The sequence below is a fragment of the Salmo salar genome, chromosome 26, assembly GCF_965601325.2.
Source record: "Salmo salar chromosome 26, fSalSal1, whole genome shotgun sequence".
Classification (NCBI taxonomy): domain Eukaryota; kingdom Metazoa; phylum Chordata; class Actinopteri; order Salmoniformes; family Salmonidae; genus Salmo; species Salmo salar.
The window spans coordinates 24,381,170-24,394,549 of NC_138316.1; the positions used below are offsets into that span (position 1 = coordinate 24,381,170).

The 13,380-nt window shown below is 41.3% G+C and overlaps 1 protein-coding gene across 1 annotated transcript; it reads left to right on the forward strand.

The window, feature by feature from the left end:
• Positions 1-524: 524 nt before the first annotated feature.
• Positions 525-11,752, forward strand: LOC106587464 (toll-interacting protein-like). The gene is made up of 6 exons (XM_014175875.3): positions 525-744; positions 7,729-7,878; positions 8,005-8,187; positions 8,357-8,509; positions 8,634-8,721; positions 9,575-11,752. The coding sequence occupies exons 1-6, from the start codon at positions 712-714 to the stop codon at positions 9,793-9,795; spliced, it is 828 nt and encodes a 275-aa protein (XP_014031350.1). The 5' UTR covers positions 525-711; the 3' UTR covers positions 9,796-11,752.
• Positions 11,753-13,380: the final 1,628 nt, after the last annotated feature.

The window sequence follows — 13,380 nt, forward strand, 5'->3', positions numbered from 1 at the left end:
ATAACTTCTGAGCGATAGAAAGAAGTAAGAGCACCACCACCAATCAGCCAACACCACTGCCAGTGCGCACACCAATCGTTACTATGACAACTAGCTTGGCCAAGTCAACTAATGACTGCTGTCTGAAATTCGATTTGGTCACTTGTAACTTGCTGTTTGGACAGTCAGTATTCCAAAATGGATTTGAAAAACGAAACTGACTTGAGCATTAAGGCCTGCAGTGTGAACAAGATTTGATACTCACAACTCACGTCAATCTAATAGGAGGAAAATAATGGATTTGATGGATGAACTCGGGACCATGAGTGAATAGCCTATGCCTTCCTGTCCTCATCTGCTTTTCCTCTATGCACATGTTGGGAAATAAATAAAACAGATTAAAGCAAATGCTGGCTGTCCTGTTTTTCTGTGAAAATTAAGGAGAAGAGCTATTGGCTATTATGGATAATTGAGTTGCACTATATTTTTCTCTCGCCCAAATCAGACTGAAATTGCGACTGCACGCTTACTGATGTCCTGAAACGCACCAATCAGAAGCGGAACGAAGTCAAGTCAGCTGATTAGTCTGGATTCTTGGCGTGACACGATTGGATAGCTGGCGAGCTTGAGTTGTTTACTTTTTTTGCTAGTCATATTTCCTCTCTTCTTTCTAACTGTACACGGTCACAGTAGGCTTTCGTTATTTGTGAAACTGACACACTTCAAAACGGAATGAGTACTACCATTAGCACCCAACGAGGACAGGTAAATATAACAACTAACGTCAGATAACAAGCTATAGTAGCTAGCTAGCGTTAAATTAGCTTACGAACACGGATAAACACCATTTTAGCTAACGTTAGCTTCAATAATCACTAGCTGTAGCTTGCAGCAATGTTTTAATGCAAACAACACCGTAGCGTTAGTTAATTTAACAAAGTTAACTAGTTACCGTAGCTAATTAACTTCCAGGTAGATACATTAGCTTCAACAAGCTAGCTTGCTGGGTGGGTCGTTTTTACGTCAGCCAGCAAATTTACAAGCCTAAAGTTTGGCAAGTCTCTGGATATAGCTAACGTTAGCTAGCTTACGCTCCTTAGCTAGAGCTTGCCAGGAGCAATAACCATAATGGCGTGGTTAACACTAGGCTAACTAGCTACGAAAATTAGCACGCTGCTGGTTAAATCTAAACTCAACTAGCCAGTTATCTAGCTAACTAACATTACTTGTTCTTCGATAGGGTTTAACGGCGGTTGGTATCCAATGTCAATGGTGTATTACCGCCACCAGCTGGACGGGGTATTGAATAAGAAACTAAAAAGAAAACATTTCGGGAAAGGGGGAAAGGACATACAAAATAAAACACGTCAACTAAAAAAATACATAAATCATCATATCGCAGTCCACATCAATCACAATCCACATAAAATACATCCCTACCTGTGATGGGGCTACTTTCACCGACAGGATTTATTGCACTGCCTCTGCTGTGAAATCACAAAGACAAAAAACACGTTCAGCGGCATTCACAATGATTCCAATTTTCTTAGACTTCTCCGCTTGTGCTGGACAGTTTATGACCATTGCAATAAATAATACAAAGTCCACATTTTTAACATGTAGCATTTCACTATCCCTCAGTTGATGAGAAACCTTCACTGGTCGTGGTGGCTCTACCATTGCTTCTTCCCTGCCACTTGTTCCTTCCAATTTTCTCACCGCCTCCAGATAGGAGACAGCTGGACACTACCCTTTCCACCTCTTTCTCCTTCACCCTAACAGGGCACTCCAAGAATTCAGGTGCATGTTCACCTCCACAGGTGCATAATTTCCCTTCATCTGGCATATGATATTCATCCCTTCTGCACACACTTGACACATGACACAATATTTTATATTCATGACACTGAAGGGGCTTGTACACAAAAGCTCTTACAGGGTATCTAGGGAGAGACTCTTCATCAAAGAACAGTAGGGAACTTATGTTCTCCGTACACTATACAGGTCAATCGACGTGCACCAACCACTCCATCGATGTCTTCAGTTATATCCTCAGCCTTTATTTCTTGCGCCACACCAGAAATAACCCCCTTGATAGGCGGTCTGCTACGAAAATCCATGCAGGAGACATTCCACTCTATCTTTTTGAGTCTTAACACGCGCTTCTTCTGCTCAGCAGACACACAAAAAATCTAAATAAGACCACTTCTTGTGATTCACTGATTCCACACTTTTTCCAACACATTCCAGATTTCATGGAGACGTTAAATGGATTTCCCAAGTAGTATTGATCCAGAACTGATCCAAAACCCTGACTCGGACCAAAAACCGAGTCTAGTGGTTTCCTATTTTCCAACATAGCTTTACTTCTCTTGTTGCCCTTTTTCTTCGCCGGTGTCACCCACTCATTCTCACTTTCTGTACTATTAGCTTCACTCGACTCACTAACAGTATCAAACAAAACCTCCGTTTCTGCCATCTTTCGTCTAGCTTACATGCTGACCAGACCGCACGCATGTTGATTTTGTCCCCACTCCCCAGACGCGATCAAGACACGCAGATTGAAATATCAAAACAAACTCTGAACCAACTATATTAATTTGGGGACAGGTCGAAAAGCATTGAAGATTTATGGCAATTTAGCTAGCTAGCTTCCTAGGATAGCTAGCTAGCTTCCTGGGATATAAACATTGGGTTGTTTTTTGTTGTTTTACCCCCTTTTTCATGGTATCCAATTGTTAGTAGTTACTGTCTTGTCTCATCACTACAACACAGACTCGGGAGAGGCAAAGGTCGAGAGCCATGCGTCCTCCGAAACACAACCCAACCAAGCCGCACTGCTTCTTAACACAGCACGCAACCGACCCGGAAGTCAGCTACACCAATGTGTCAGAGGAAACACTGTACACCTAGCAACCTGGTCAGCGTGCACTGCGCCCGGCCCACCACAGGAGTCGCTAGTGCGCAATGAGACAAGGATATCCCTGCCGGCCAAACCCTCCCTAACCCGGACGACGCTAGGCCAATTGTGCGCCGCCCCATGGGCCTCCCGGTCACGACCAGCTGCGACAGAGCCTGGGCTCGAACCCAGAGTCTCTGGTGGCACAGCTAACACTGCAATGCAGTGCCTTACATTTACATTTAAGTCATTTAGCAGACACTCTTATCCAGAGCGACTTACAAATTGGTGCATTCACCTTATGATATCCAGTGGAACAACCACTTTACAATAGTGCATCTAAATCTTTTAGGGGGGGGGGGGGGGGGGGGTTAGAAGGATTACTTTATCCTATCCCAGGTATTCCTTAAAGAGGTGGGGTTTCAGGTGTCTCCGGAAGGTGGTGATTGACTCCGCTGTCCTGGCGTCGTGAGGGAGCTTGTTCCACCATTGGGGTGCCAGAGCAGCGAACAGTTTTAACTGGGCTGAGCGGGAACTGTGCTTCCTCAGAGGTAGGGAGGCGAGCAGACCACTGCGCCACCCGGGATGTCGTATTGGGTTGTTATTTTACCTGAAATTCACAAGGTCCTCTAATCCACTGATAAAAGGGTAAAAGTTTGTTTTCTAGTAATCTCTCCTCCTCCAGGCTGCTGCTTCTTCTGACTTTATATGGCGGTTGGCAACTAACTTTAAGGTGCATTGCCACTACCGACTGGAGTGTGGACCTCAGTTAATCTTTCAATCACCCATGTGGGTATATGCTCCTAAAAACCAATGAGGAGATGGGAGAGGTGGGACTTGCAGCGTGTTAAGCTTCACAAAGTGCCTGGCTACGCAGACGCTCGCGGGCAGTGTGTGTGCAATGATTGAATAGCATGTACAGTTGAAGTCTGAAGTTTACATACACCTTAGCCAAATACATTTAAAGTCAGTTTTTCACAATTCCTGACATTTCATCCAAATTAAAATTCCCTTTCTTAGGCCAGTTAGGATCACCACTTTATTTTAAGATTTAGTTCAGCTTTTATTTCTTTCATCACATTCCCAGTGGGTCAGACGTTTATATACACTCAAACTGTATTTGGTAGCATTGCCTTTAAATTGTTTAACTTGGGTGAAACGTTTCGGGTAGCCTTCCACAAGCTTCCCACAATAAGTTGGGTGAATTTTGGCCCATTCCTCCTGACAGAGCTGGTGTAACTGAGTCAGGTTTGTAGGCCTTCTTTGTAGGCTCGCACACACTTTTTCAGTTCTGCCCACAAATGTTCTATATGATTGAGGTCAGGGCTTTGTGATGGCCACTCCAATACCTGACTTTGTTGTCCTTAAGCCATTTTGCCACAACATTGGAAGTATGCTTGGGGTCATTGTCCATTTGGAAGACCCATTTGCCATCTATTTTGTGAAGTGCCCCAGTCCCTCCTGCAGCAAAGCACCCCCACAACTTGATGCTGCCACCCCCGTGCTTCACGTTGGGATGTTGTTCTTCGGCTTGCAAGCCTCCCCCTTTTTCCTCCTAACATAACGATGGTCATTATGTCCAAAAAGTTATATTTTTGTTTCATCAGACCAAAGGACATTTCTCCAAAAAGTACGATATTTTTCCCCATGTGCAGTTGCAAACCATAGTCTGGCTTTTTTATGCCAGTTTTGGAGCAGTGGCTTCTTCCTTGCTGAGTGGCCTTTCAGGTTATGTCGATATAGGACTCGTTTTACTGTGGATATTGATACTTTTGTACCTGTTTCCTCCAGTATCTTCACAAGGTCGTTTGCTGTTGTTCTGGGATTGATTTGCACTTTTCGCACCAAAGTACGTCCATCTCTAGGAGACAGAATCCGTCTCCTTACTGAGCGGTTTGACGGCTGCGTGGTTCCATGGTGTTTATACTTGCGTACTATTGTTTGTACAGATGAGCGTGGTGCATTCAGGCATTTGGAAATTGCTCCCAAGGATGAACCAGACTTGTGTAGGTCTACATTTTTTTATTTTTTCGGTCTTTACTGATTTCTTTTGATTTTCCAATGATGTCAAGCAAAGAGGCACTGAGTTTGAAGGTAGTACACCTACAATTGACTCATGATGTCAATTAGCCAGAAGCTTCTGAGGCCAAACTATAGTTTGTTAACAAGACATTTGTGGAGTGGTTGAAAAACGAGTTTAAATGACTCCAACCTAGGTGTATGTAAACTTCCGACTTCAACTGTATGTGTACATTTATTTTGCAACGCACGTGACGTGAGTGGTGTGGTCAGCATGTGAGGCAAATGGCTGTAGCTAGTGTCTATATGGCCAGCTTAGCTAATGTTACTCGCCCAGATTTAAACTTGCTTGAGTTTATCCGGACACAGCTAAACCACTGTCGTCTGTTAGCCAATTTGAGCTGAAGTCTAGGCAAGAGATATTAATCATAATTTTACTGAACCACCTCCAATAGGGCAGTGATGGAGAGGCATGGCCAAGCTAGATCTGATGATGTTAGACTGGTTTCCCAGACTGATTGAACCCTGGACTGAAAAGCCTTCTCAGTATAAGGGACCAAGTCACCTGACACTTTTTGTCCAATAACTAAAGATAGGGTGGTCATATTGTTATGCCATTTTCAGGGTTTATGTAGAACAGAGATGATTCAAATAAAATTACATGTATGAAATTAAAATGCCATATTATGAAAATTAGGCACTTAATACACAAATGAGTCAGTATGGAAAACACAATTACAGTAATTAAAGCCCAATAATTAAAAGTAGGGATGGTCATATTATTAGCAAATCTTAATGTTTTATGCAAAACTGAGAGTTTGTAACAATTTTAAACAATTTATGAAATTAGAATAATTTTTTGTACAATTTATAAAAATGTGATACAGATCAATTAGCATATTAAAGTATGGAATAAACACAAAATACAGCAAGTTAAGACCATTCATTTAAACTAAGGTGGTCATTGTTAACATATATTGATGTTTTATGCAGAACTGGTAGATTACACTGAGGAGTAAGGTGGAGCCCATGCCCGTGTACAAACACACACCAGGGGTGTTAAGAGTACATATGATTGGGATTAATTACATAATTATGAACAAAAAGCAGGCTTACAATTTAGTATTTACCAATTAGCAACTGTTAGGCAGTATATATCACAGTTATGTTGTATTTAGTTGTCCAACTGAATAGGCCTAGAGTGCCAAATAATAGGCCCAACCCTGTGCCACCTGCATACACACTCTGCATATCCCACACACACAGCATCCCCACACACTCAAACAGCACCCCCACCAACACACACACACACACAGTGCTAAACACAGACACACATTTCTCTGAATCCTCACACAGCACCCACCAACAAACACACACACACACACCACATCACACATAGCCTAACAGACACACTTCTCACTAAGTCTGAACTGTTACACAGAAGTCTACTAGTCTAATAACATAGCTTACTTCTAAGGTAGGCCTACGCCTGAGTTTTGTTACATTGTAATGTTATTTGTTGGTGTTGATGAATTTTTCTGGTGAAGGGAGTATAAACTGCACCATTTCCAGCAAATAATTAGCCTAGGCTCAGAAGAGACAGTGAGCTGCCTGCTAGCCAGCTGCACAGAAGGATAGATGGGACACATTTTCAATTCACTTAGCTATGTTGTTATCGATTGTGAGCCTGTCGCCACTGAATTCTTGTAGTTTTTACTTGAAAGAATAAAACCATTAATCACACAAAGTGGCATAATACTGCCAATGCTGCACAGTGCTCCCTCTCGCCCCAGTTGCCTCAGGGAACAGTGTCAAGCACTCCCACACAGCTGGCAAGCTAGCACTCATCATGGAAATGTGAGTGGGGGAACAAGAATTTGGAGCAACCCCTGACAACCCCTACATCAAATTGTAGCTACGATGCTATGTTGCCAATTTAGTGACTTTGTCGCTATATTTAGCAAGTTTTCAGACCCCTCCAGTGACTTTTATTGGTCAAATATTCTAGCGACAAATTCAGCTACTTTTCAGGCTGCCTTTTGGGGAGTTTTGACACGGTGGGTTTCTACATTTTTGATAGCCTTTAGTGACTTTTCCAAATCAATTCTGCAGAAAACAAAAGTGGGAGAAGAAAATGCTTCGTCGGGGACCGCAGCTGTGCCGCAAGGCAAAACGTAATCTAGCGACAAATCAAGGAGCCAATAGTTGGTCTCACTGAAAAATAGTTGGCAACACTGGCTATGAAGCTCTACTTTGTAACCAGCTATGTGTTATTGTGTCTCTGAAGAAAAAATGTAATGATAGAGCCGAAAGAATATAGTTTTACCTTATAGTTCAGTCCAAGGATGTCCAATACCCATGAAACACCCTCAGGACTTTCCAATACTTCTTAGCAATACAATGTCACACAGATCTTACTCTGGTAGGTTGAGGAATACCTTACGCCAAAAGCAAATATGAACACACTGATTTCGCGGGTTTCACAAAAAGGGCTGTCCCAGAGAATTCTTAGCACTTGCTTTAGTTTGTCTCATATTGCGTAAATATCATAACATTACAGTATTGGGAGTTTTAGACATGGGTAACAACTGCCACATTAATGTTTTCAAATGATTAATGTATTTTGACGACCATATTATTGACATTTAGTGAAAATAGATTTGTTTACTCCTGTTCTTTGTAGAATTCTCACATAGCGTCCGTTTGTCGCGTCACCTAACATGCTATCAATGGTGTGTCCGAGAAATCGCTGCATATTGTGACCCTTTTCTTCCTCTAGTGTGGTTTGCCTGTCCTCACTCACAATTCCTCCACTCCTTTTGTCTTTTTAGGTATACATTGGGGAGTTGCCCCAAGACTTCCTGCGTATTACTCCCACCCAGCAGCAGCAACAAGTTCAGTTGGATGCCCAAGCAGCGCAGCAGTTGCAGTATGGGGGATCCCTGGGCACTGTAGGACGGCTTAGCATCACTGTAGTGCAGGTAGGGTGTTTTTAACTGCATCTGCTTGGTCTTTCCCTAGAATCAAGACTTATTGTGGAACACAAGTATATTAATGCAGTGGGAATGTTTTCCTCTGAATCACTGTTATGTCCCTGTTCTCTCCAGGCCAAGCTAGCTAAAAACTATGGTATGACACGCATGGACCCTTACTGCAGGGTCCGACTAGGGTATGCTGTTTATGAAACACCCACAGCCCATAATGGTGCCAAGAATCCACGATGGAACAAAGTTATCCAGTGCACTGTCCCACCTGGAGTAGACTCCTTCTACCTGGAGATCTTTGATGAGGTGAGAAAGAAGGAATTAGGGGGCGGTGGGTGAGGAGAAGATCATAACTTGTTATTGGCTCGACAACTAGGCCTGTCTAGAGTTATTGATAGCAATCTACTTTGAGTATTTCTTCTCGATGATCATCCTTGTTACTGATTTGAGGTGTTTGTGCTGGTCACTTTTCCAGAGGGCATTCTCCATGGATGACAGAATTGCATGGACACACGTCACCATCCCAGAAGGCCTGAGAGAGGGCAGTGTGGTTGATGAGTGGTACAGCCTCAGTGGCAGACAAGGCGATGACAAGGAGGGCATGATCAACCTGGTCATGTCTTATGCTGTGAGTTCATAAAACACACATGCTCACATTGTACATTGTCATTGTAGTACAGTTTGAAAGTGATTGATTGATGTTATCTAACAACTTGCCCCTTATCTCTTCCTCTTGGCTCTCATGCTTTCAGAACATGACAGCAGGTATGCATATGTCTCCACCCGTTGTCCTCATGCCCACAGTCTATCAGCAGGGGGTAGGATACGTACCCATTGCAGGTGAGTAGAACCAAACTCTCCACTGTAATGTAGTGTTAGGTTTAATTTTTGATACAATAATCCAAACGGACTCCAAGAAAACTCAAGTTAGATTAATTCACCACACTGGGTGTTGCAGCTGCAAAAGCACACATACAGGTCATAACACGACTACAGGCTACTGCAATCCACTAGATAATTACACTCCTCATACACAAAGAGCCTAAATCTAACACTACTTTTGATCACTAAGAATATATAAAAACTGTATATTCATATTCAGAGTATATAAAACAGTAAAGATACAAGACAGTGTTATAGAACAGTAATTATGATCTATCAGCTCAAACTCCATCAGCTCTATTCCACCCTTATGGAATCATTCTTGCCCTCAGAGACAGGCCCCCTTTCCCTCTTTCCAAATACAATGCACATAGATCTTTCCATCTAACCCATAACATAATAATTACTACTGCTAGGCTAATTATACAATTATAAACAGATTAAAAAGGGCTCAAGTCAGTCTTCAACTGTTGGCAATCTTGGACAGAGACACTGCAGCCATCTAAGGCCCAGTTCTATTTTGATTGCTAGTCTACTTTCCAAATGGAAGTGGTCATAACTTGCCTTATGTAAGTGAAACTAAAGGACGAAACAAACCACGCCTCTGATTGACCACAGAACATTGTCATTTTCTGTTCATTTTCCCGACTATTCTACATGTTGAATTGCCACTGCTCATCGGCACCCAGCAGATGATCTACTTACTGTGCAAGGCTGATGTTTATTAGTGTGTGTTGCCCTTAAGAACTGTTGACCTGTTTAAATTATACATTTAATAGGAGATTGATGCTCTCTGGTTTGCTCTTCTCAGGAGTGCCCACTGTATACAACCAGGGAATGGTGCCCATGGGTATGCCTGCAGCACCCACAGTCGCCCCACAAGAAGCTCCCTGTAGTGAGGAGGATCTTAAGGCACTGCAGGACATGTTCCCCAATCTGGACAGGGAAGTGATCCGCACTGTAATTGAGGCCCAGCAAGGTAACAAGGATGCCGCCATCAACTCTCTGCTGCAGATGACAGAAGAGCTGTAACAGTGGAGCCACAAATAGAGCCACTGTGGCGGCCAGAACATTGCCCATTCACAGCAACAGCACCCTGCACAGTTTGTAAATATGCACTCAGGCCTCCGAGCTCTCAACTGTCACTCACACTAAATAAAATCCAGCCGTTTTCAACCATAAGCAGATGTCCATATCTGAGGTGTCACACATGTATACATCTGTATACATTACCATCCGTATTATGAACCAATGTATAGCTTTGTTCCCAGTCCACATCTGGGATTGGGACAAATTGGTTTCCCTACTGATAAGTGCTGTGATGGCTGGTTGGCTTCTCAATTTTACATTCCACTTTACTCAGAATTATGTACAATTAATGTTGATGCAGTGCGATGTAGGGGTAATGAAAGGAATTGATCCTCCAGAAGCTTTAGATCTTTGAGATAGCAGTTGTTGTGAGACATTGTTGAGAGCTCCCTAGCCAGTCTTCTCTGTATATGTGTATTCACCAGTACTGTCTTGAGCTTATCTGTGTTTGATAGATTGATATATAGATATATCTCAATCAATCTGTATAAATATAGTTATATATATTCAAAAGATGATACATTATGAAGACAAGAGATTTAGGTATGCAGCGGTTCAGAGCAGAAAGAGGACTTATCACAATATAACAAACCGCGATGACTTAGATGTCCAAATCCTCACATAGCCACACAGCCAATGCCTATCAACCTCTCAAATGTTAAGGTTAATTTGTCACCATTCCACTACTCTAGATAATGCCAGATGATTTTGTACTTCTCCTACCAAAAATGCCTCTCCAAATGTTTCTATATCACTGGTCAGTGGTTGTTAACTATGATGGAAGAATATATCATGGTAATCCAATATCAAATAATGACATGGTAATATAAAGTTATTGAAATCAGTGAAGAAATAAACATATTACTGATATCATCCTTTCCCTTCAACCTATCTGAATTCACTGGCTTTATTGCAAATTGTTATAGGCTGTGAAAATCCCTGCTGGATTAATAAATACAATGGTGTGCAGAACCAAGTAACATGATATTCAGAAAATTGATATACGTTGGTATGATTATCATACAGATAAAATGTAATGTCCTCCCACCACCTTATATAGGCCCACACATAAAGTGGAGACTTGTAAAGATCCATTGACATGAGGAATTGAATGTTTGCGTCCACACAAAAAGGTCTGATTTTAACATGGGGTTTTCATTTTATATTTGTATTCCCTTAATCTTCAAAGATGTGCATATATTTTTCCAAGGAAAGATCCTCTGTTTTGGTGTGATTCATTAAAGAATATATATAGTTATTTTCCTTTATGCCTAGGCCATACTCCATGAGTGTCATACAATATGTCAAAATTCTTCAGGTTTAAATTTCAAATATATATTTTTCAGTGATCCCAATTCTGTGTGCACTTATGTTTGATTGATTGCTCTATCCCCTCTTGATTTAACAAGTTCCTGTTTACCTTCCACTTTCGTGAAGACACAGCAAATACTTTCATTTTAAATGTTAGGTTTTCTTCTCTGTTTTCCCCCGTACTTGTCCCATTCTCATAGACCTATTTTGAACATGATTGTGTCATGTTTAGCCAGGCATCTGTATAACTCCTAACACTTCCAACGTTTAGCCATGCTACTTATTTGTTGGTGGTAGTCCATAAGTAAATGTACCTTCCTAAGCTAAAGAGACCATAACATTTCTTTCACTTTTACAGTGCTTTTAGATCAATGTGCACAAGGATGTTTGAAGGCACTCTAGCGGAAGTTAGGAAGGTTGTTCTGATTCTGTTGCAATGGAATGGCAAGGCTACGTGCTACAGCAGTTTAATGGGTTATTTGGTTTGAATGTACAAAACTTTTTTGCCATCAAATTATGTTTCCAATTTGACATTTGCTGTTGTTTCTTTTACTCATGACACATTATGGAAATAAATGTTTTATCTGCATTTGTTTGGTCTTGTAGTGTAGATCTCAACCTGGTTTGTTTGCCATGCCATTTTTGAAATATACCCATTGACTTTTGAAGAATATAACTTAAAAATGACTCATGAGCTTAGTTCAACTGTTATAACCCAAAATATAAACTTGTTTTACTTCTTTGTAAACGATGTAATTGTAAACAAACACATGATTTAAGGCCAACATTCAATTTGGACTGTGGAAGATCTGTGTTACAGCGCAATTGACATATCAAGGTCATTTCCGATTGAGCCGACGTGCTGCGTTTACCGTTAATGTGGTCTCTGCTATCACTGGAACATTGCCTTTAAAATGTGCATATAGTGGACAAAATGCGATTGGATTGAATCATTTTGATCTCATGGATGGTCGGTCCTTACATCAATAGAGATAGAGACTGGGTGACACTGTCTGATCCGCAGATTGCCCCATTAAACCCCACCATGTTGTCAATGACACAAGAACGTCACTACCCTATTCTAGCTACATATTTTATTATACCTTTACTAACTTGTGATTGCTTGGCAGGTTTTGTTGAGTCAATATATTTTCAAAAGCCACTAGTAGCTAGCTACAGGTAACTGCCAGAATAATAGAAAATCTTGAGTAAATGAGGGTTCTGAGGGCTCTGTTATGGTGTGTGGTGCATTTTCCTGCCATGGTTTATGACCACTCAACCCATAGAGTAGTGGTATTCAAACTTGTTTCAGCCAGATTTTTACATCAACAAATAACCTTTAATTCATTGCATTTTCGTCTCTTATCAAAATGAAAAGAAACCAATAAATACATTTACTCAAAATGTAATCTTTCTAATGATCTTTCTCCAAAAAGTTTGTATATTGTCCCATACAACAATCAGTACCCTATTTTTTTATTATTTTGGCGACCCCACTGCAGTTACGCCGCAACGCCGACTGAATACCACTGCCCTAGAGGGCAAGATAAACACCAGTACTGTACATACAGAACCATTCTGAGTGATCGCCTTCAACTTATGGTGAATCATTTCTATCCTGATGGGAGTGGATGACAATGCCCCCATTCACAGGGCACGAGTGATCCCTGAATGGTTTGATGAGCATAAAAACTATTTAAACCATATGCCATGTCTGTTTCAGTCACCAGATCTCAACCCAATTGAACACCTACGTATGGGAGATTCTGAAGCAGCACCTGAGACAGCATTTTCCACCACCATCAACAAAACACCAAATTATGGAATTTCTCTTGGAAGAATTGTGTCGCATCCCTCCAGTAGAATTTCAGACACTTTGAGAATCTATGCCAAGGTGCATTGAAGCTCTTCTGATGACTCTTGTTGGCCCAACGCCCTATTAGGACACTTTGTTGTAACTGTTATTTTGGCAGTTACCTGTACATACTTCTAAGTAGCATAATGTTACTGTTATAGTGGTCACTGAATAGCTTGAAGGATTGTGAGAATTCCTCAAAGAGCAAAAGGAACATGCAGATGCACATGATGCTGCTGTTGTTTATTAATTACTACAAATGAGAAAAGAGATTCTCCACTACATTTATCATAGAAAATACATTCATTTTACAATGAAGGTATAAGAACATAATGCTAAGTGCTGCCGATTGTAGAAATACA

Bases quoted from the DNA above. Each gene is read 5' to 3' on its own strand.
- LOC106587464 (XM_014175875.3), top strand. From the start codon at position 712: ATGAGTACTACCATTAGCACCCAACGAGGACAG. The intron at 745-7,728 runs GTAAATATAACA...TTGTCTTTTTAG, and splicing joins TTAGCACCCAACGAGGACAG to GTATACATTGGGGAGTTGCC. The intron at 7,879-8,004 runs GTAGGGTGTTTT...TGTTCTCTCCAG, and splicing joins TTAGCATCACTGTAGTGCAG to GCCAAGCTAGCTAAAAACTA.